This window comes from Martes martes (assembly GCF_963455335.1).
Source record: "Martes martes genome assembly, chromosome: 3".
Taxonomy (NCBI): Eukaryota; Metazoa; Chordata; class Mammalia; order Carnivora; family Mustelidae; genus Martes; species Martes martes.
The window spans coordinates 137,488,831-137,512,151 of NC_137890.1; the positions used below are offsets into that span (position 1 = coordinate 137,488,831).

Below are 23,321 nucleotides of genomic sequence, written 5' to 3' on the forward strand. Positions count from 1 at the left end.
CATCCAGTTAAGAAAACAAGATCAGAGGTCATGGTAGCTAGAGTGCTAAAATTTGCAAGACAGACAACAAGAAAAGAGGCAGCTATGGCAGAGAAACCTCCACTAATAAGCAGAGGTACCTCCTTGGGTCTACTGATTAATACTAAGTCATGAATGCATGAGGGAAACTTGAGGCCTGTGTAATAAATACCAGAATTACCATAAATTGAACAATTTCCTGAGCTCACACGTATTAAAAATATTCAGGTCCCTGTCAGAGTGAAAAGCCCTCATTGAATATCAAAAGTATTCATTAGAAATTTCAGAAAAATAGTGCCATAGTAGTAGGGCTAGTCTATCCCTAACAAAGCTTAAAAAATAAGCCTCAAAAGGAACAAACTGATCTACAAGTATTTTAACTGTGTGTAAGAACAATCTCCAACATTTATACCCAGCATTGAACAATATTCTATTTAAAGTGTCCAGAATTCATCAAAAAATTGAAGTGTTAAGAATAAGAAAATCTAACCAATAATGAAGAGAAAAAAAATTTAGCTCAGAATCAATAAAGAGCATGTAATGTATACTTACATTGGCATGTTATTTAGCCATAAAAAGAAAGAAAAAAGAATGAGATCTTGCCATTGTGACAACACAGATAGAACTTGAGGACATTATGTGCTCAGTGAAACAAGTCAGAAAAACACAAATACCCTATACTCTCACTTATGTGTAGAATCTAAAAAACAAACAAACAAACAAACAAACAAAAACAAAACACAAACAAAAATAGCCAAGCTCATAGATCCAGAGAACAAATGGGTGGTTACCAGAGGCTGGGGGTGAGGGGCAGGTAAAATGCGTGAAGGGAATCAAAGGTACAAATTTCCAGTTAATAAATAAATAAATAGGTTAGTATAGTGACTGTAGTTAATAATACTGTATTGTATATTTGAAAGTTGCTTAAAGAGTAAATGTTAAAAGTTCTCATCACAAGAAAAGAACTTTGTGACTATGTGTGGTGATGAATATTAACTAGACTTACTGTGATGATCATTTCTGACTCTATACAAATATCAAATCACTATGTTGTACTTCTGAAACTAATATAATGTTGTACATCAATTAAATCTTACTAAAACAAACAAACTAAAGCCCAGAACCAGAATTGACAGAAATGATGAAACTAGCAGACAATACCAAGCACTTTAACAAATGTGTACGTGGACTCCCAGAAAATGGGGAAGGGAACCATAAGAATATTTTTTAACTGGCTGAAATTTTTCCAAAATTGATAAAATCTAGAAACCACAGACTCAAGAAGTTTAGTGAATCCTAAACAGGCAAAACACACACACACACACACACACACACACACACAAAAGCATATCATACTCAAATTACTGAAAACTGATGATAAGGAGAAAAAGTCTTAATAAAAGTAACCAGAGGGGAGAAAATAAGACACATCATGTACAGAGGAAAAACTTCAGGTTGAGAACATATTTTTTTATTAGAAACAATGCAAGCCAGAAGACAATGTAATAAAATCTTTAAAGTGCCCAAATAAAAACAAAATCTGTCAACACAGAAATATTGGTTCAATTAATCTATCCTTCAAAAGTGACAGACGAATAAAACCTGACATAATTCATCACAAGCAGAGTATAAGAAATTATAAAGTTTTTCAGGTAAAAAAAAAAAATGTTATTAAGATGAAAATTTGGATCCAGAAAAACAAATGAAGAACACCAGAAAAGGTTAATATGTAGATGGATTTAAAAGATTTTTTTCCCATTTTTAAATGTCTTCAAAAAATAATTTTTAAAATTAGGAGAATGAATTTTGGGTTTTATAACATATAGAATTAAAAATGTGACAATAATAGTATAAAAAAGGGGTGCCTGGGTGGCTCAGTGGGTTAAAGCCTCTGCCTTCGGCTTGGGTCATGATTCCAGAATCCTGGGATTGAGCCCGCATCAGGCTCTCTGCTCAGCAGGGAGCCTGCTTCCTCCCTCCTCTCTCTCTGCCTGCCTCTCTGCCTACTTGTGATTTGTCTGTCAAATAAATAAATAAAATCTTTAAAGTGTTCTTTCCAACCTCTTGGTTAAAACTTAATTATTAAAAATAATAATAATAATAGTATAAAAATGGGAAGAAGGAATGGAAGTATATTGTTGTAAGATTCCTACATTATCCATGAAGAGCTATTATATTATTTAAGGTCCAGAGTGATAAGTTAAAAATGCATACTGTAACTCCTTCAGCACAGCTAACAAATCAATAGGGAAGATGAAATTAAATAATAAAATTAATAAAACCAAACGACAGGAAATAAGAGAAATGGGAACCTAAAGAAAACAAATAACAAAATGGTAGATTTAAACACAGACACATTAATAATTCCATTAAATGTAAGTGAGCTAAACTCTCACTAAACTGCAGAAATTGTCAGACTCTTCTGAAAAAAAAGTTTCATCTCTATTCTATCTAAAGAAAACACTTAAAATATAAAGAGACAGATAAAAGAAAAAGATGGAAAGAGATGTATCCACATTCACTATTTATGAGAAAATGTAAAGAGCAGTACTGATTTCAAATCAGACTTGAGGACAAGGACTATTACCAGAGACAAAGTAGCCACCACAGTCCTAAGTGTGTAAACACCCAGTTACAGAGCAATTACATTAAGCAAAAACTGACCAAACCTAAAAGAGAAATAGACAAATTCACAAGACAAATCTACAGTTATAGTTAGCAATTAACACTACTCCCTCTATGGTTCATAGAATCAGCAGAGAGAAAATCAGTAGATACAAAAGACTTGAATGATACTGTCAATTAACTTGACATATTGGCATTATAGAATCCAGCAGAATACACATTCTTTTTTAGTGTATGTGGGATATTCACCAAAGATAGACCATATGCTGGACTACAAATCAAATTTTCAAGACAGGTCATATTCTTTTTCTTTTTCTTTTCTTTTCTTTTCTTTTTTCTTTCTTTCTTTCTTTTTTTTTTTTTGTTTTGTTTTGTTTTGTTTTGTTTTGTTTTTTTGACAGAGAGAGATCACAAGCAGGGAGAGAGGGAGAAGCAGGCTCCCCGCTGAGCAGGGAGCCCAATGCAGGGCTAGATCCCAAGATCCTGGGATCATGACCTGAGCCAAAAGCAGACACTTAACCAACTGAGTGACCCATATTCTGAACCAGAAACAAAACAAAAACTCAACGAATTTATATGTATTGAATCATACAGAGTATATCTCTGATCACAAGAGAAACCAGAAATCAATGAGAGAGAGAAAGAAAAGGAAGAAGAAAGGAAGAGTGAAGGGGAGGGAAGGGGAGAGGAGAGGAGGAAACGAAGGGGAGAGAAGAGAAGAGAAGAGAGAAGAGAAAAGAGTGGTACAGATATTTGGAAAGAAAGTAAGTAACAGACTTCCAAATAACCTATGGTTCAAAGAAAAAATCACATGGAAAATTAGAAAATAATTTAACTGAATGAAAATGAAAATAAAATGTATCAAAATGTGTAAGAGACAACTAAAACCATGCTCTGAAAGAAATGTGTAGCTTTAAGTGTTTTTATTTAAAAAGAAAGATCTAAAATCAAAGTCTAAGCTTCTAAGACAACCCAAACTGAACATAAAAATAGAATAAATAGAGATAAGAGCAAAAGTTAATAAAATTGAAATCATGCAAACATTAGAGAAAATTAATGGGAGTATATTCTGACTCTTTAAAACACCAGTAAAATTGATAAACTTCCAGTTAGACTAATGAAACAGAACATAAATTACCAATGTCTTGTATGAGAGATATCACTACCCATTATAAAGATATTGAAATAATAATAAAATAACATTACAAATTACTTTATAATAAGTATGACAATTTAGATGTGATAGAGAAGTTATTTGAATGATACAGATTACCAAAAATGAAACAAACAAACAAAAATTCCTGAACCATACAATAAAAATTGATAAATTATATTTCATCAAAATTAGTAACTTCAGCTTTTCAAAGGACACTGCTAGGAAAAAGAGCATGCAAGTGTTAGACTAGAAGAAAATATTCTCAATACTTAGATCTAAAAAAAAAAGACTTGTATGCAGAACATACCAAGAATTTCATACAATTCTATAATAAAAGACAACTCAATTTAAAAAATGAGCAAAAGATTTAAAGAGACATTTCAAAATGTATGAATGACCAATAAGTACAGGAAAAGATGTCATTAGGAAATGTAAATTAAAACTCAAAAGAGATATTACATGCCCACTACAAGGTTAGAATGAAAGATTGGCAATACCAGCTGTTAAGTTGGGAACAATTGATACTGTCATCATTGCTGGAAGGATTATAATTTCACACATGTTTGAGAAACAGTCTAACAGTTTCTTATAAAATTATACATACCACACAATTCCACTCCTAGGTGTTTAAGGGGAAATGGAAATGTGTCCACACAAAGACTTGACACAAATGTTCATTGCAATTTTATTCATAATAGCCCAAACCTAGAAACAGTGAGATTTCTGTCAACAGAAGAAATAAACCGGTAGGGCCAAGCAATGCAAACAAGAGTGAAAAAAAGAACAAATTACTGATACATACAACAACAGAATTAATTTCAAAGACGTGTTAAACAAAAGAAGTCAGACACAAATGAATACACACATGATTCCATTTATATGAAATCCTAGGAAATGCAAACTAACCTGTAATGACATACATTGGAGCTCAGTGGTTGTCTAGGTTCTAAAGTGAGTGTGTAGGCAGCCAACAAACACAATGGAATCTTTTGGGGTAATGTACCGTATCAAGAATGTTCCATGTCTTGATTGTGTTTGCAGCAGCATATATACATTTGTCAAAATTAATCAATCTGTACAATTAAGACAGATTTATTTTATTATATATAAATTACATGCTTATAAAATCTATGTTTTTAAGTTAAAACTTTTAAAAGTTTGTGTAATGGGTAGAAAAGAAATGTATTTGTTTTGTAAGCACATTTCAACTAATGCCTAATGATCAACTGAATTTACTAGTTTGCTTAGCATATCAGATTTTGGGTGGTGTGTTGAAGGAAGTTTTAGGATATACCTTCTTTATTTCTATGATAGCTAAACCTAGAACAAACCATTTGATGAAATTAGAACTCCCTATTGAGGAAAGCTAAATAAAATATTGAGTTGAGGAGAGAAATGTCCTTATATCATCTGCCATCTTACTTCTGACTCATATTTTATGCCAATTGGTGGGCATTAACTAAATGATATATAAAGAATATTATTTTACTGTGCTTCTCTCTTGCTTACAGCTTTTAGCTCTGGTTGTTCCTAAAAAAAAAAAAAAAAAAAAAAAAAAAAAAAAAAAAAAACCAGAAAAAATAATCCATGCCTTCATTACAATTTTAAAAACCATGACATAGAACTACCTAAGAGAAATACATGTTATTCATGTATTCAACTATATGCTTATAATCTAGATTTTGCCATGTTGTCAACAAGTGGAAATGCCTGTCTGTGACCCAAACTAATGTCTTGGTTCATTTTTATGGCAGTATGGAGATAAAACCACAATATGGAAATGAAACCATAGTATTTATTGCAAACAAAATAAGGTTTTCCCTGATTCTCCACAAAGTATGTGGGTTAGGTAAAATAACTGGCATTGATTATGTGCCCTCTGATTAAATCAAGTGAACTTAATCTGTACAAACTAAACTATTTCCTGAAAAAAATGATAGATACTTTGGAGATATAATAGCATGCATAAATATTTCCAACACTACAATTGGGAAGAGTAAAATACATTTTTCACATGAATCTCCTTTAATCACAAGAATCGGTTTCAGGCAAGTATTGCTAACTCTGTTCTTATTCAACTATTCATTTACTTAGATTAGGCTCGAGTCTTTTTTCTGTGGAAGATCCAACCTAAACAGCTTGTCTATCTTACTGAGAATTACTGTCTTTCACACATCCCAATTTAGGCTCGCTAGAGGTCTCCCCAACTCTCATCCCTTTAAATAGATAAAAACAAAGGACCATTCCTTTCTCTGTGACATTCTCTTATTTGGGATATCTATGGCAAACAAGGACCATACTAACCAAAAGACAAAGATAAGATGGAAAAGAAAACAATGACCAAGAAGATAAGTTGTTTTAAAGTGCTTAACCTGAATCTGGCCAAATCTACTTCAAAAATGATTAAGTCGTTTAAAGAAGTAATGGTTTGTAAAGTGTGGGGGAGGGGGAGTTGGATTTGTTGGTTGAATACAGTTGAATCAAACACTTTAAGCTGTTCATTTTTACCACCTGTTCGGAATAGAGCAGTTCCAGTGTCTTAAACATAACACTACTTCTCTCTAAGGTTTTAACACACACCCAAAGTTCAAAATACAGACCATGTATCATGATTTGACTTACTGTATAGAATACACCACTTTTTTTAAGAATTACTAGAAACTGAATACAAACATAAAAGGAAAGAGAAGATACTCAAATAACTTGTTAAATCACAAAGATTTAACCCAGAAACCACTTAAAAGGGTACTCAACCTAAGTACTGAAATGTATGGCAAAGATAGAGCAGTTTCTCTCTTCTCACAGACGAAAGAAAAAGGTGTTTCCCATTTTTTTCTAGAAAAATAAAATTCCATCCTCATATTCTAAGCCAGGGATACCTATTTCACATGTAGAAATACTGTAAAAATGAATTATTTTAGATTAAAAATTGCATACAAATAAATACTCTAAGGAAATTACGAGTTCCTTAGAACAATTCATCATTCTTTAGCAAAACCAAAGTATTCAAAATAATCTTAAGATTTATAATAGCCTTTTTAATATTGATAGGTTAAGTTTGAGGCCAAAAGTCAGAGATGTCACAATTTAAAAATTAATCCTTTAACTCCAGTTCCAGAAAATATATCTGTAGTAATCCTTTGACATACATCCTTATGATATAACAAAGAAAATGTTTATTCTAAATGCATTTTTATCTCTAGTCAATACTCCAGATCATAGACTGATAGTGTAAACAATCTGAGTTTATATTTTAATTTAGAATCCATGGTGAGTTTGGACATTTTTCCTCTCCAGATTTGTCATCAAAATTATAAAATTTACGACACTATTGGCTTAACTTTTTTTTCCCCTGTGGGCCAGTGGTAAATCCTTACAACTGGATTGAGATAATAAAAAAATCTACATACTTGAGATTCTCAGAAGATAAAATGAAGCCAAAGTGCAGTCTTCCCCCATAACTTTGTTTTTTATCCAATCCAGCACTAATGTATGCAAGCATTTTTGGGAATGTATCTGCAATTATCCAAAGACTATACTCGGGAACTGCCAGGTACCACATGCAGATGCTTCGAGTGAAAGAGTTCATTCGCTTTCACCAAATCCCCAACCCTCTGAGGCAACGGCTTGAAGAATATTTCCAGCACGCGTGGACATACACCAATGGCATTGACATGAACATGGTATGTATTTCTGTTTTCCAAAATGGAAGTACCTCAGGCATTATAACTACAGTCCAAGTGGGAAACCCAGTCTCACCAGCTTTGAACCCCTTGCTTTTGTTTTCCTCTCGGATGTTTATTTTCTCCCCTGGAGATAGTCTCTCATTCTCAATTCATGGCATTGCATGGTGCTATATCTAGTTATATTGTGTGGCAAAGGCATTATAACATGATGCAAACTGATATAACTGTGTGTAGTAGAGTTCCCACTTCCAGTTAGAGAGAATATTGCTAAGATAGGATTTGGGCTTTTACCACATGTCCTAGCTGCCAGAACCCTAAAAAATAGTTGGACCCATGTGCATTAAGATTTGACAAATAAACAGTAACAACCACTATGATGCCCCCAAACAGAAATCCAAAGTTAACATTCCTTAAAAAACAAAAACAAAAACAAAACAGGACACTGAGGATTTGTGGGAGAGGTTAGGGGAGCTTAAGCATGCCATAAACATTTTATCATAGGAAATTTCATGTTTCTGTTAAGGACAAATTTTCTATCTTTACAACAATTAACCATGTGCCCTTTTACAGTACCTGGTATAATGCATCTTTCCTTTCAAAGGGGAAATATGGAATTCTTCATAACTTTTAAGCAAATTCAACATCAACAATCACTTTTCATAATTCTTCCCACCTCTATCAATTCTTAAAAATGACCATAACTAATAATATGAACATGATCTAAAGAGCACTTTTTATTATTAGGTGAATTGCCACATTCTTTTGACCTGTTTCGCCATAGAGACTGATTCCTAAAGATAAATTATGTGACATATGCAAATTCTATGGCATATCACAGGTATATTAAGAAAGATTAAAAATATGATGCCCTACCATCTATCAATTCCTCCACCTGGCAAGGACCCTGTTTCTAAGAATTCTTCAGAAAATAAAACCACTCACATCTAATGACATGAAGAGCATAATACAATTTTTACATAAGTAAGCCTATCCAGTTTAGATTGACATTTTTTTATTTGACCAGCAATATTTTAATAAAAAGTAAAGGTTAAAAATTAGAAGTAAAAGGACAGAAGGCATTCCAAATATTGCCCAATTTGAAAGCCATATAAGGATAAGTTTATCAAAGCTATGTGTGATTTATTTGACTGACAAATAAGGACACGCCATTATAAAAATTTTAATTTGAAAAGCTTATCAGTTAGCATATTTCATATAAAAGCATAACTGAATCCCATGTGCTATTTCTAATTATCCCGAAGTTACTTGTGAAAATTCATTTGATAAATTGATATCACTAAGATAACATTTTAATCTCATTAGAAAGCACTGACAAACGGATCACTTTATTTATTTCCATCTGTATTATTGTCGAACAAAGATACCAGCATTCAGAAACTATTGGGGATTCTCTTACGCGGGTTGGCTGAAGCAGTGTCAAGAATTTTTAATCAAAACACGTGTCACCCAATTTTGTTGTTCCATACTGCCAGATTATTTCAATAACAGTAATCAACAATTATTTATTGTACATCCCCTCTCCATATAACTAGTTTTGTGAACATTTTTGTGATAAAGTCTATTTTTTGACAACTATTTACCTTTCATTGTTTGACTCTATTACCTATGAATATGGTTTATATACCACTTGCCTATTTACAATGTACTTATGAAAGATTTATCTCTTTCTTGTCTGCTTCACACCTTAATACATGGAATCACAACACCCACCGGTAAGAACAGGAGGTATTTATATCCAATTTAATTCTCGTGTAAATTGTGGAGAACACCCTTGTTATCTGTCAGGTTTAGAGCTTGTTAAGTGATTTCCAATGTTAGTTCTGATCTTTATTGCATGATGTAGCAGAGGAAATACAAAGCAAGGAACTGGGGAAGATAACCTGGAAGAGGCCAAGTACAGAATAGAAATCCTTAACTTTAACAACAACTTGACCTCTAGTAATATTTATATACAGTTTCCCCCTCCCCACAAAAAGGCACTTAACTGCTCCTTCCTCCAATCTGGTAAAGCTTATGGGTATACGGTTTGCATTAGATAATTGTCATAAAGAAAATGTCATTCTCTTTCATCATCCTCTATTTTCATGATGTAGGTGCTTTTCTTTCCTCCCATCTGCATGCCTGTATTACATGATCCTGGAGTGTGTGAGCTCTAAACCATGTGCCACTGAGTCTTGCATGTGGTTTTGAGAGCTTGACTTTGCACGAACTTCTTGTTTGTACAGTGTCTACATTTCTCATCTTGTGACTACAAAGTGAGTAAAAAATCAAAGTGCAAGATAACTGAAAACTCAGCAAATGGAAGATGCTTGTTTATTCAGTACAATGTATAGAAGAAAAGCTAGAGAAAAGCAACTGTACTCTTAGACTGTTGAGAGATTAAAAAAAAAGAAGAAATCAAAGTGGATTTTCTTACCTCCAAAACCACATTGTTATAATCCCTGTGTCTTATTAATTTATTTTTAACTAAATAGTAATTTAGTAATAATTTAAAGTGATTTAAATTTATGTATTGTGATACATAAAAGTACATCAAACTGTTGTATTTTACATCATCATTTCATATTATTTTATTTAATTATAACCTTAAATATAAGTTCTCATGAAACATTTCAGGTCATTTTTTTTTACTGTTCAACCATGTCGAGATGAGGTACAAGTTTTCCGATCACACTGTATTAATTGACTCAAAATTATTCTTCATAATCCCAAACATTTGATTCCTTGATAGATCTCACAGCATAGAAGTGAATCTACCTAAAATGTGCAGCCATTGTTCTTATTCCCTGGATCTTTTGCTTTTTTTGAAATAGCTATTGCTAGAATGTTCCAGAACCAAAAGCATTCAGGGGACATTTATGGGCTCCTTTCAATGGAAAGAACTGGTTCAGAGTACAAAAGGAAAAGGGTCAGGAGAATGAAGTTAGAGAAAGGAAAGTGTTCTTTTGTGTCTAATGTCAGGCTTAGCAATAGTGAAAATAATCTAAAAAATGTCTATTGGTCAATTCTGGAAAACTGTTCCCTTCTTCTCCACCAAATTTGACTAGTTAGGGGAAGAGGAGATACTTTCTCATATTAAGACTGAGGGCATCTCAAGAAATTTCCCCCAATCAAAGCTGTCCTCTGGCACAGTCTGAAACTTTCTGACATTATCCAGCATTGATTTTGGTTACAACATGGGCAAGAACTGAAAATCATCTTCCATGTCAGTATAGAGGCAAGTTTCTTCATATGACATACAAGAGCCTGGCTTGAATGAAGAAAAGCCCCAGTAACCATGCTTTATACATCATTTTGGGTGGAGAGAAATAAATCATTTATAACAGAGACTACTTCATAATTTAAAAATATATTGACATGGAAGAAAAAAACTTTATGAACATTTAATGAAGAATTTTTTTCTTACCTTAAAAATGTCTCACCAGTAATGCCTAATAATATAAAACAAATTAGGAATAGGAATTCAGAAGACCTAAACATCAGCACTTCAATTTGCCACTAATCTTGGACAAGTCACTTAACCTCTCTGCAATTTCATTACACTTGTCATTGTCAAATGTGTGTAAAGCACCAGAATTCGAATATGCTAAATATGTAGAACAATTATTATGGGAGTTTTTCCACTTGAGAATGAAGATTCTAAACTATTTGCTGCCTACTCTTTTGGTTTCTGAGTGGGCTTCTAGTTTTCTTTGATGATGAATTGTTGATGGCAGAGAACAGAAGGGGATCATTTCATGTAAAAACCAGAACAAGAATAAAGGATCATATGTGGGGAAGCACAAAGAAGAACTGAGGCAAGTAATCCAGAAACAACTTTGTTTAATTTATTTCCAGAAGAAAAGGAACAACTGACTTTTTTTTTTTTAATCCTGAGGCATCAGTGGAGAAAATTTTGAAAACCAAACATAGAAAGGAGTTGGAATAAGAACCTAGGAAGAGAGATGAATGTTTCAGCAAGGTAGATAGATAAGTTTTCGTTAAAGAGAAAGGGCAAAAGCACTGGCTTTGAGGAATAAAGAAGAAAACTCAATGGTACTAGCACTACATGGTCCAGTCTCCTTGGTTAAGCAGAGAGTACATTAAGTCCTCAGAAGGGAGGAGGTATAAGAGAAGAGTTGAAGAGGGGGAGAATTCTTAAGAGATTTCAATCAAGAGTCAACCAAGTAGGCTAAAAATGCTTAGAACCACAGTGGACTCTCAGTGACAAAGCATTCATTTATAATGCCCCCAGCAAAGTCAATCACAATGGAAATGAAATTAATAAATAATGGCATATTGTTTAATAGAAATCCTTACTCTTTGGAGCCGATATGATTTCTAAGAAGCATCTTAGTGAGAATCTGATTCCTTTCCTTCCAAGGCTCTTTTCCAGCTCCACTGCTACCTGTCAGAATACCCTTTGCTAACTCTAACTACTGACCTTAACTACTTCCTACTAGCCACCTCCTCCTCCTCCTACTTACTACTAGCTACTATCTACTTAACTGCTAACTACTAACATTGATTATATCTGCATTCATAATCTAATTCTATGCCAACAAAAACTTTGTTGTACCCACTCTCTTCACTTCCCAAAATGACTTCATCTATGCCAGACCTTTACATTCAAATCTCCTCCACCCACAGACTGTTTTGATACACCACAGTGAAAGGCAATAATGAGCTCTTTCAGTCAGCAACTTCATATAAAAACAATCATGGTGACATTAAACCTTATGAAAATGTAAAGCAAAATATACAAAATAACATGGCTTGTCTTCACCATATTGTTCTTATCCTCCCTTAACTTTTTCTAATCATCCTTTATGTAGTCAAGTTGATAAATACTGTCAATGAAAAACATTTGATTCATTAGTCATAAAGCTTAACAAAATGATTAAAACTATGGAGCCCTCATATCTGTTCCTCTAGTAGCCAAGGATTCTGCTTCTAAGAATTCTTCAGAAAATAAAATCACTTGCATTGAAAGATATCAACAGCACAACACAATTTTTACATGGGTGAGCCCGTATATTTGCATTGATTATTTTTGGTTTGACCAGTAATATTTTAACAAAAAAGCATAGGTTCAAAATCAGGAATCAATGTGCAAAAAGCTTTGAAAATATTACTGAACTTTGAAAGACATGCTGCTTCTCCATACAGCCTAGCAAATAAATTCACACATTTAAAAATAGGTGATGGAGACTGTCAAAAACCTGCATTTAAATGATAATGATCCTTAGGACTGGTGACATCTTTTAGTTTTCTGTAAAGAAATACCTTCTTACCTTTAGAACTTGAATTAAAAGAGTTGTCTACAATGTACTTTAAAAGATGTTTTTATAGATATGTTGATTAGTTAACAGAAACTGCCTGGCTCTACAGAAATTATGTAGGTAGTAAAATTTTGCCTAGCAAGAAATCTCCTACTAGCACACATACTTGCCTACTAAAGCCAGAACCTGAACAACAGGTGCTTAAGAAAGGACAAGGCACATGTCCTTTCAATTTTTCACCAAGCTATTCATTCTGAAGTCTCACAAATACCCAGAGAACAATAAATACCATCCGGAGCCCCTAGACATGAATATCAAGCTTAAAACAGGCGTCTGGTATTTTCGGGTCATGAATGGTATGCGCTAAATCATATTTCACAGATGATTCTGGTCACTTCATCCTGGTCTCCAACCATTACCAAGAAGGACTTATTTACACCTGGCACCATGCTGTTTCTGTGCAAAGGGAGTTCTTAACTGTAGGATCTTATCTCTAGTGGGTCCTGAGCCTAGAGAAATGACAGCATGGCCTTGGGCCTTACACGTGAAAAACCATCATTGCAGAAACACCACACTGAGGCAATGAACATATTCCACTTTCTCCATTCATTAATGATGTTCCTCTTCCAGTAGTAGGATAGTGGATATTTTAACTCTTTAAAATAATGGTACTATTCAAACAGGACCCTAGAGAGCAATTCCTGAGGCTGGAGGATGTGGCATACTTTCTTTGGAGTTGTAGAAACAGAGGAGTAATTTAAACTCAAATCTGTTAAGATCGCTTAATATTCCACACAGGTTTAACCAATAATAAAAATACAGAGAGTCCTCAAATCTCAGTTTTAAAATACTCTTTGTAAATATGATTTTAAGTCCCTTTTAATTCAGATATTAGAGTAATTCAGCATTTATCTAACCTAATGAAGTCAAGTCATTCACAATTTCTCCCAAAATAAAATTCCAGTGTTTTCTTTAATGCAAGAATTACCTGTGACATTACAGGGGCCTAGATATTTATATTAAAATGGATATGTCAGTATTCCACCCAATATGTCAGAGTTTTTAAAATCTTTTTTTTAAGGTTGAAAATAAGCAAAAGTAAGTTCATCCATGCCAATTGCTCTTACAGCCATAGGGCCCCATTATTTAGGGAATTTACATATATTTTCATTGTTTTTCTTGGTTTAGACATATTGCTATCCATGGAGATGAGTGTGAACAGAGAAAAATAATAATCATTGCCTCTTCCATAGCAGATAGTCTTTAAAAACAACAACAACAACAACACCCTCTTTTTTGTTTGCATCTTGGGCTCCTGTTGGTCAGGTGGGTCACCCCCAGTAGAAATCTACACTCAACTTAGGAATGATAAGAATCTTTCTTATGTGGGTTCCAGTACCCTAGCTGGTACCTTTTAATGCTCTAGAGCTATGTTAGTTCATTTTTTTTCCCACTCCAGTGATAATCTTCTCCGATCAGAATGCTCTATAACACACACAGAACTGAAAGTTACCAGTAACTAGAAACACCTACCAGAGTGGGAAGATAAGCCAAAGTTTCACTCCACATAGGTATAATTGTTGTATTTGAATCACGGAGTTCCATTTCTAGCCTTCACTTGTTCTAACTATGAATCACTATGTGTGGATGCCCGGAAACTGGGGCATTAGTCGTATTTTCTAAGATGGGAGGTTTGGCCCAGAATCTAACTCTAATTTTGTCTGCTTTATCTATGACCAGTGCTTAATACTGAATAGCAGACACCAAGCAGTGAGGTCAAAGCATTATAAGAAAGCAGATATGGTTAATCAGGATGTTTCCTCTATAAATTACCTATATATAGTAGCATTTTGCATAGTTTTTGTTACCTTTTTCTTATTATTTTATAAGAAATCTTCATGAATTATAGATACTAATGCTTTATTTGTCATCTATATTGTAACTTGTTTCCAATCTCTTTTCAATGTGTAGGTTTTGTTAAAAATATCTTTTGGATTTAAAAGGTTTATTTTTTATTTTTTATTTTTAGATATGGTCCAATTAGTCAACTTTTCTTTACATAGTTCAGAGATCTTGTCCTGATTTTCAAAGCCAGGATTGAGAACCACTGGAATAGATCTTTAGAAGTAAAATCTCCTTCAATAAAATGTTATATTTTTTTCTTAGAAATTCTTATATTTGTTGTTACATTTATTTTTAAGTTTTACACAGCATAATCAATTGAAAAAATGAAATACATTACACATTTCTATCTTTACTTGCTTGTAAATAATGAAGAGTGAAACTGTCTTCCTTACAACCACCTTAATAAATTCCCTGTCTTGTTTTGATAGAGCTCTTTCTTAGTCTAATATAATTTGGTTTAGTTTGGGGGGATTTCTTTGAGGATTTACTCTTAGATGGTCTAGATATGCAGTCATATCAGTGTCAAAAAGAAATAGTTTCATTCTCTCTTTTCAAATACTATGTATCATGATTTTTAGTTCACTAGATTCTACAGAACAATTTTGAGTAGTAATAGCTGAGTTCAATAAAAATAACTTCACCATTAAGACTAATACTTTTAAAATATCTTTGCATTTCTGAAATCAATCCTACTTGGTCATAAAGTTTTTGATTCTTTGTTCATTTTGTTGGTTAGTAAATTTTTTAGAATTTTGCATGTATTTTATAATGATATTAGTATACACTTATAGGAAGAAATCATCTGTAAAACCATGTGGTCCTGGAGGTTTTCATAGCAGGTCTTTAATCACCATTCTAACTCTATTGAGGTAATTATGTATTCTGTTTCTTCCTTGGTCAATATTAGTATGTCTGTTTAGTGAAGAATTCATCCATTTCATCTAGGCTTTCAAAGTTGTAAAATTGAATGTAGGATTCTCTTCTAACTCACTTAGTATTTTCTGTATCAACAGGTATATCTGCTTTCTCATTCCTAAACTGGTATATTTTTGTTCTCTCTTCTTTCCTGTAGCAGGCTTTTGAAAGATTTATAAATTCCATTGGATTTTGTTTAAGGAACTAGCCTTTACATGAATTTATACTTGCTACTATTCTTTTTATTTCCAGAGTCTGCCTTCATTAATTCCCCTTTCTTTTTATTTCTATGGATTGTCTTATTATTTTTTGTCTTATTATTTTTAACATTGTATTAGGGTCTTTTTTTTTTTAAGATTTTATTTATTTATTTGTCAGAGAGAGAAAGAACAAGCAGGGAGAGTGGCAGACAGAGGGAGAGTAAAAGCAGACTTCCCACTGAGCAGGGAGCCCAATGTGAGACTTGATCCCAGAAACCTGGGATCATGACCTGAACTGAAGGCAGATTCTTAACCAATTGAGTCACCCAGGTGTCTCTGTATTAAGGTCTTTTTTTGTTTGAGTCTTTCTTCTGTAAAAATGAAGGTATTAAGACTACATTCTCCTTTCAGTTCAAGCTTGTCTGTGGTAACATGGGCTTTGATATGACGTGTTCTCCTTTTACTGCTTGCTACATTATTTCCTCTTTGATCTGAAGGTTATCATAAAGTGTTGTTCTTAATTTCCATGTATTTCTGACTTTCTGGTCACTTTTTAATATTTTTCTAATTTTTTGGATTATAGTCAGAGTTAATGAACTACATAACATTTCTACTTTTATAAATGTTTAAGCACCTACACTTAATGTAGAAGAAATCTGTATTTGTAGTATTTATTTATTTATTTATTTATTTTTTGTATTTGTAGTATTTAAAATGACTCATCTTTTATTCAGATTTTCCAAAGTATTTAGCTTTATTGGGGAGGAGGGAAACCAGTTTTCTTTTCTTTACACATAGTTTACCCTCTTATGTAAAATATGATTAAATTATATAATTCCACTAACAATACAGCCGGCATAAATAAGTTTCAGAATGTACACAGCTGGTTTAAAATTCAGTTGGTGGAGTAGAAATGTGCAGGGACATTCAGAGTGCTGGGGCAGCAAGAATCAATACATTTTATGGAAGAGGAATCTGTTAGGAGTAAAAGAACTTCAACTATTTTGGGAGCTTCTCCTATTTTGTAACAAATTATACAATTGTTGATACAGTCATCACTTTCCCTAGAAAACAACTGGAATTGCTGTCCGGCCCTAACCTTTCTGAGGAACAAACACCCTAACTGGTACAAAGTGAAAATGACATTTATGCCACATTTCTATTCTTTGTTAGTTATTGATAAAAACCAATAAATCAAAGGAATGGGGAACATATTGGGAACTACTTTAGAAATCCAATCTAATGGGAAGCTGTGGCAAGTCACAATAGTTGATAGAATCCTAGACTCAGTTTGAAGTATTAGGGGCGCCTTTGTGGATCAGTGGGTTAAGCCTCTGCCTTTGGCTCAGGTCATGATCTCAGGGTCTTGGGATTGAGCCCCTCATTGGGCTTTCTGCTTAGCGGGGAGCCTGCTTCCCCCTCTCTCGCTCTGCCTGCCTCTCTGCCTACTTGTGATCTCTCTCTGTCAAATAGATAAAGAAAATCTTTAAAAAAAATTAAAAAATAAATTTGAAGTCTTAGTTCTTCTACAAATAAATTCCCTACTGCCTTTATGAGTCACCTTTCACATATAAAAATGGGATTATCACCACTCTCTATTCCTTATATAAAGTTGACAAGTCAATCAAAATATTTGATTCTAAAATATGATCATATGAGAGATGTTTCTGAAACATAAAACTAGATTTAAATTCAAGATGGCATATCAAGTACAAAGTGGTACTTAAATCATTCTTTTCATTACCTGGAAGATTGCACCCCCTTTTCCTTTCTTTGTGAGCAAGCTCAGGTCATTTACAATCAGTCCATTTGGAAAGAGGTATTTGCAAAGCATCCAATAGACCCCACTATAGTTATATTCTGTTAATGCCTTCCCTCAGTCCCTCTTTCAAGGAGTTGGGTTGAGGGGAAGGTCCTGAAATTGTTTCTCAGTGTTCAGATTCCTCCTATTACCTTTAGAAACCCTGGTGGGTTCCATGGCTTCATCTTGGGACCTTATATTATAAATCCTTTTTAAGTCAGGCTGTTGCTGAATTAGCAGAACTCCAGAGTCTGGGTAACAAGGACATGTATATAAAGCAATAAATCCTCTCTGCCTACTCATCATTACCCACACTCCAACTCATCCTTGGCCCTGACTTAATTGGGGTCACTTTAAAGTTTGAGTGTCCTTCTGAAAGCAAAGAAACATCTCACATATCATGCTGTGAACCGGTCGTGAGAGCTGCCAGAGAGACAAGAAGAAGCAAGAGGAAAGACTCTTTCATTTTTTAGGGAATCTTTACTTACACCAAAATCAGTTCAGGATTTACGATGTTGTTTTCCATGTCTGTATGTGGCAAGTTTTTATTCTGTTCATGATTTGCTTCTAAATGATGTAACCATGTGATAAATGTTCAAAAGTTACACATAGAAAATAAGTTAATTTTCTCAAGGTGTATAAAGGCCCCATGAGGGATTGCATAATATTTCACTCTGGCCAGATACGATACCCTTCCTATACAATAAAATAATTCTTCTTTCTCATTAGCCATGTGAAGGTAAAATAAGGAAGCAGATAGAAAACCAGTTTGAGCTTCAGACTAGGGCTATGTATACTTAAATGCTTAAAACTGCTAAAAGAACCCACCTATCATGACCACTGATTGAACATGATGTATTAAACATGTAATCCCCAAGGAAACATGAAAAACATGTGCTTCCTATTCCTTAACAATAAATCATAACCATAGCAATAATATGATCTGGGATGACCTCAAAATTAGGGAATACCTTAGCTCTTAAAAACAACCAAGAGCAAGGTTTGGTATTTTGTAAGTGGTAAAGATTTACCAAATGCTGAATGCCCACATGGCAAACAATGATTCTCTCGGAATCAGAAAATGCTATAAAATATAAAGGCTGTGCTCTAGGGCAGAGACTTAAGATTTAATATATTACTTGCATCATCTATGTGATAATCACACTTGAGGTTTAGTGTTTCATAGGGAGTATTAATTTGTGTTTTGATTAATCCTAATTTGTCAAGATCTAAGTGTATTTAATGAACCAGAGATGTTCCTTGGAAAATTTCCTAATGTCAGTTATCATAGTTACCAAACTTGTTCGTATGATTAATTTGCTGTTTAGGGGAATCATTTAACACACTCAGACTGCCTTCCTCATGGTGCCCTTCTCAGCCTGCCTTTAGGAATATCTCCCTCTGCAGCTACACTAAGTGAAACAAATCAGAAACCACTCATTACAACATAAATCAGCTTTCAATATTATCTGGATGGGGGTGTCTATAAGAAAATATATTTTGATTCTTTCTAAAGTAAATAGAGTGTTTCAAAAACCATGGATGGTCTCTGGAGAGAGTCGTGGCGAAAAACTCCATTGTTGATGTTCTTCTAACGGAAGCTAGAAAGTGTACCCACCATAAAAGAGCATTTTGCAAGCCAAGCTAAGAGACAGCAAGCATTGAAGGCGTGTGGCTTAAATGTGAGGAAAGAATAATGGAGTTTACTGTCAGTATATTGTGAATATTTAACTTTATTTGAAAATCCTTATCTCTCAGCATACAGGTAAAAGTTGAATGAGGAAATAAATTTCTCTCTTGCAACTTTTGCCTTTCTTTAATCACATGGGGTGGAGCCAGGAGCACGAAGACTCATAGAATAAAAGGAAATCTTAAACTGTGGGGCAGGGAAGAAATTCATGGTTTTAAGGCTATAAATCACCTGCCCTACCCACAGGATATATAGTTACTGTTGAAAGATAAAGTTGTATTGTAATTTGATTATAAAAGAACTATTTCCAGAGCAATATCCAAAAGAAAGTGGGCCTCTACCTTGAAGGATGATACAATAGTTTCATATAAAAAACAATAATAATAATCTTAATTAATATTCATTAATATTCTTCTCAGATTCCACTGACTGAATCTCAGGACACATTTCTCTAATTGTCATAGACCTGGGACAAATTTATTTTTTTCATTGAAACCCTAATACATAAAATAGGTTACCATAATTGTTTTATTGGCATAAGTATATATGTTTAATTTAAGGATCTACATATTAAAAAGTAAATGAGACAAATACCAATTTGATGAGCACACTCATATCAAATCAGAAATTGCAGGCATTAACCTCAGCCTCCATTCTTTTCTAAATTTTGTGTTCATTGCTCAGTATGGAGAAAATCTGAATTCACACACTGCAAAATTGCGAATATTAAAAATATTGTAGTATTTATTCCACTACGTGTGTGCCAGCAGATACATATTTGAGGGAAGTTTAGTATAAAATTAAATACTTCTGAATTAATATCTGATCATGTTTGATAGGTGTTTGCTATGGGATAGTTATTTCAATTTTTCTCTCTCTTTGTATAACTTCTTCAAGGAGTTTTATTTAGTTTGATTTAACAACGCTATCTTGTGTAGTTGTTAAGTTATTCTTGTCTGAATGTCCTTAAACTTCAGGTCTTTTGGTACTAAGCTATGGGACTGATTGCTTTTAGCAATCACAGAAAACATTTCAAACTCACTTAAAAGACTGTCTCATTTGTCTTATAAAGTTGAGGCTCCCAAAGAGTTTTATTCACATAAAGTCAAGAAAAGGAAAGTTAGCTTTATATTTATAAAATAGTCACGTGACCTTATACCATATTAAAGACATGGGATTTTTATCAGCCTTGAAAAAATTTTCTGGAATGTCGGGAAGTTTTAAAAATCCCCCGTAACTGCAAATATTAGAAAAGTTAAATTGAGCTTCTCATTCACCTTTAATTAACTGTATATTGAGGATTCATTTGCACAACCATTAGGATTATAAGTGTCCAAATGTATACTATAAATGTCCATGCAAAGCAAACTGTGGAAAATTCTGATTAAATATATATTTTTGTACTTATTATATCCAATTAAATATATATGATTAAATATGCATACATACATATTTTTAATCTGGGCATTTAGAGAAAGGCTTAAGGGTCAGGTATATGTTCAGAACATGTTTTTTTAATTTTAATTTTAATTTTTATTTATTTATTTATTTTTTTCAGAACATGTTTTTTTCATTGTTATGCTTCCATGCCTAGTATAGTGCTTGGTATAAGGTAGATACTTATTACATATTTGCTAAAAGAATGAGAGCTACTTTTCCAAGCTGCAGGCTATGACCCTGATTCTGGGTGATGCTCCTGGGTCTTTGAAATCAAATCAACCCAATAAATAATGGTTCCAGACACTATGAAAGGTGCTGTGTACCCTCAGAGCTTTAGAACTTGACAGACAAAAGGGTTGTATAGAGTGTAGTGGAAATAATTATAACAATCACTAAACCAGCTATGTCTTCGTTTGTACCTGTGTACTTGACATTCCTACTCTTTACAACCAGATCTGGTAGGCCTGGTGGAATGCTAATATTTGACTGTTGAATGAGAAGTTCCATGTCAGGTAGTTGAGCAGAGGAACAAAACCTGATGAAAAAAATGTATAATGAGTAGGAAGGAAGGAAGGCAACACAGCTGAGACCAACAGAAACGGGTGTTTTGGATGAATACTACTTAAACCTATCCCATTCTCCTCACTATTTCCAATGTTTTTCTGTTCTATTTCTCCATCATCCCTCTCTTTTAACTCTGCTTTTAAAATCCCTTTACTTAGGGATACCCCAGATTCCAAAGCTAACTTAAATAGGACATTTAATCTTCTGGGCTAATAAGAGATTCACTTACTAAATATTAACTTCTACTGACTTTTACTTGAGTGATCTATGTAACTAACTTAAGAAAATTAAGAAAGTTAGTGAAGGGCTAACACCACAGGAGAATTCTTTAATCCAGATAAGTCCTTCATGCCATTGTGTGTGCATCTTCTCTCTGGGCCAGCAAAGACTTCTCCATGAAACTCTGTGATATTTCAAAGTTGAAGCCATTCTTTTCAATGGGTATCATATCTGATTGGAAAAATACTAGGAGATGACACTTAAGAACATTTGAGAAAAGAATAATGTTGAAAACCTTTCCCAAGTACCCTTTACGGTTTGGTGAGTTATCCTAAGAATAACTTGGAATTGGCATTCCAAAAACATGTTTATATTGATTTCATAACTGCCTACTTTCAAAAAGAATTTAAGACAACTCACAGTGAAAACCTAAGTGCAAGTAAGCCAAAATATTTAACACAAAGAACAGGAAACCAAAGTTACCTTAAACTCTGTTGAGGCAATGGAACACAAAACTTAGTGGTGAATTTTCTATTCACCAAAGAGATCAAGGAGAATATAATGGGTGTTGTGTCTCTCAATTTTTAGCTAAAGAGAACTTATTAGTTCTTCAGGAACTGTAAATATGTATGACAAGAAGAAGAAAAGAAAAAGTCAGAAGTAAGCTAGGGACAGCTACAATGTATGGAAAAATTTACATACATTATCACATTTAATTGTGAGCGCAACCCTGTGAAGTAGATATTATTACTTATTTTTACAATTGAAGAAACTGAATCTCAAGAAAATTTAATTGAATTAACCAAAGTCACAACTAGTAAGTGTCAGAACTGGAACTTCAGCCATGCCTATCTGATTCCATAGGCCATCTTAATATACTCAGAGAAATGAGTAACCCTTACCTCTATCTCATCTTACCTTCCAATTCAAAGCATGCATACACACCCTTGTGCACATGTGTCCACAAACACACATACACAATTTTTCCTTTTATAAGCAGGCTATACTCAGAAAGTATAACAGGGGAACTTCAGGAAAATGCTAGAAATAGCAACTACAAACTCACTAATCTCATTCCAACTACTATAAAGAAAGTGCTATTTCCCCATTTATGTGAAATATAAAATGCATTTTGTACATTTTTATAGCCAAATCTTAAGGAAAAAATAGATATATCTAACTTGTTACTTGGTGTGATGCTCTTTACATTTTTATCTGTATGGGGACATCTCAGAATTATGCTGAGACCACAACAGTGGGCTTCAGGGAGGAAAAGTAGATCATATGCAGGAAGACCAGTAAACTGGGGGTTTTCCTACTATAGCACCCCCAGACAAAGAGGCTCCATTTCAGAAAAAAAGTGTGCAAACCTTGCTTAATTCCAGTCTAGCATCACTTGTAAAAGAATCCCATGTCGATGGTCTAAACCAATAGAAGGGGTCAGCGACCTACCAGAGGGTCGGCTCTGTGAGAGGATCTGAGTTGTTTAGGATCTGACAGAGTGGGAAAAGAACCCCCCAGCTCTCAAACACAGAAAAGGGCGAAGACTAGGCAGTTTATCCTTTTGGAGAGGTCTTCAGTCCAAGCAGGAAATCTGGTAGGAGTCCAGTCTCATAGACAAAGTCTGAAAGATAGAGTTAAGGACAGAAGTTTCAGAAGAGTGCCGGGAATTCAGAGAAGAGGACGGCTCATTTATTTTGGGTCTGAGCCAGATAATATAGACACTTCAGGATAGATGTCTGAGTTCCTGCAGCTGTGTGGGGCTGGGTATACAGTGTCTAGAAATTGGCACGCTAATTACTGGTAACTTACAACAAATT

The 23,321-nt window shown here is 33.8% G+C and overlaps 1 protein-coding gene across 2 annotated transcripts in view; it reads left to right on the forward strand.

The window, feature by feature from the left end:
- KCNH7 (potassium voltage-gated channel subfamily H member 7) overlaps positions 1-23,321 on the forward strand; it is a gene marked incomplete at both ends in the record, with an annotated part of 472,381 nt that overhangs the window by 421,017 nt on the left and 28,043 nt on the right. For both annotated transcript variants that reach the window (XM_080799570.1, XM_080799569.1), the window contains one exon: positions 7,283-7,482. In XM_080799570.1, the coding sequence (XP_080655696.1) occupies positions 7,283-7,482 (200 nt within the window). The remainder of the gene's footprint in view (positions 1-7,282; positions 7,483-23,321) is intronic.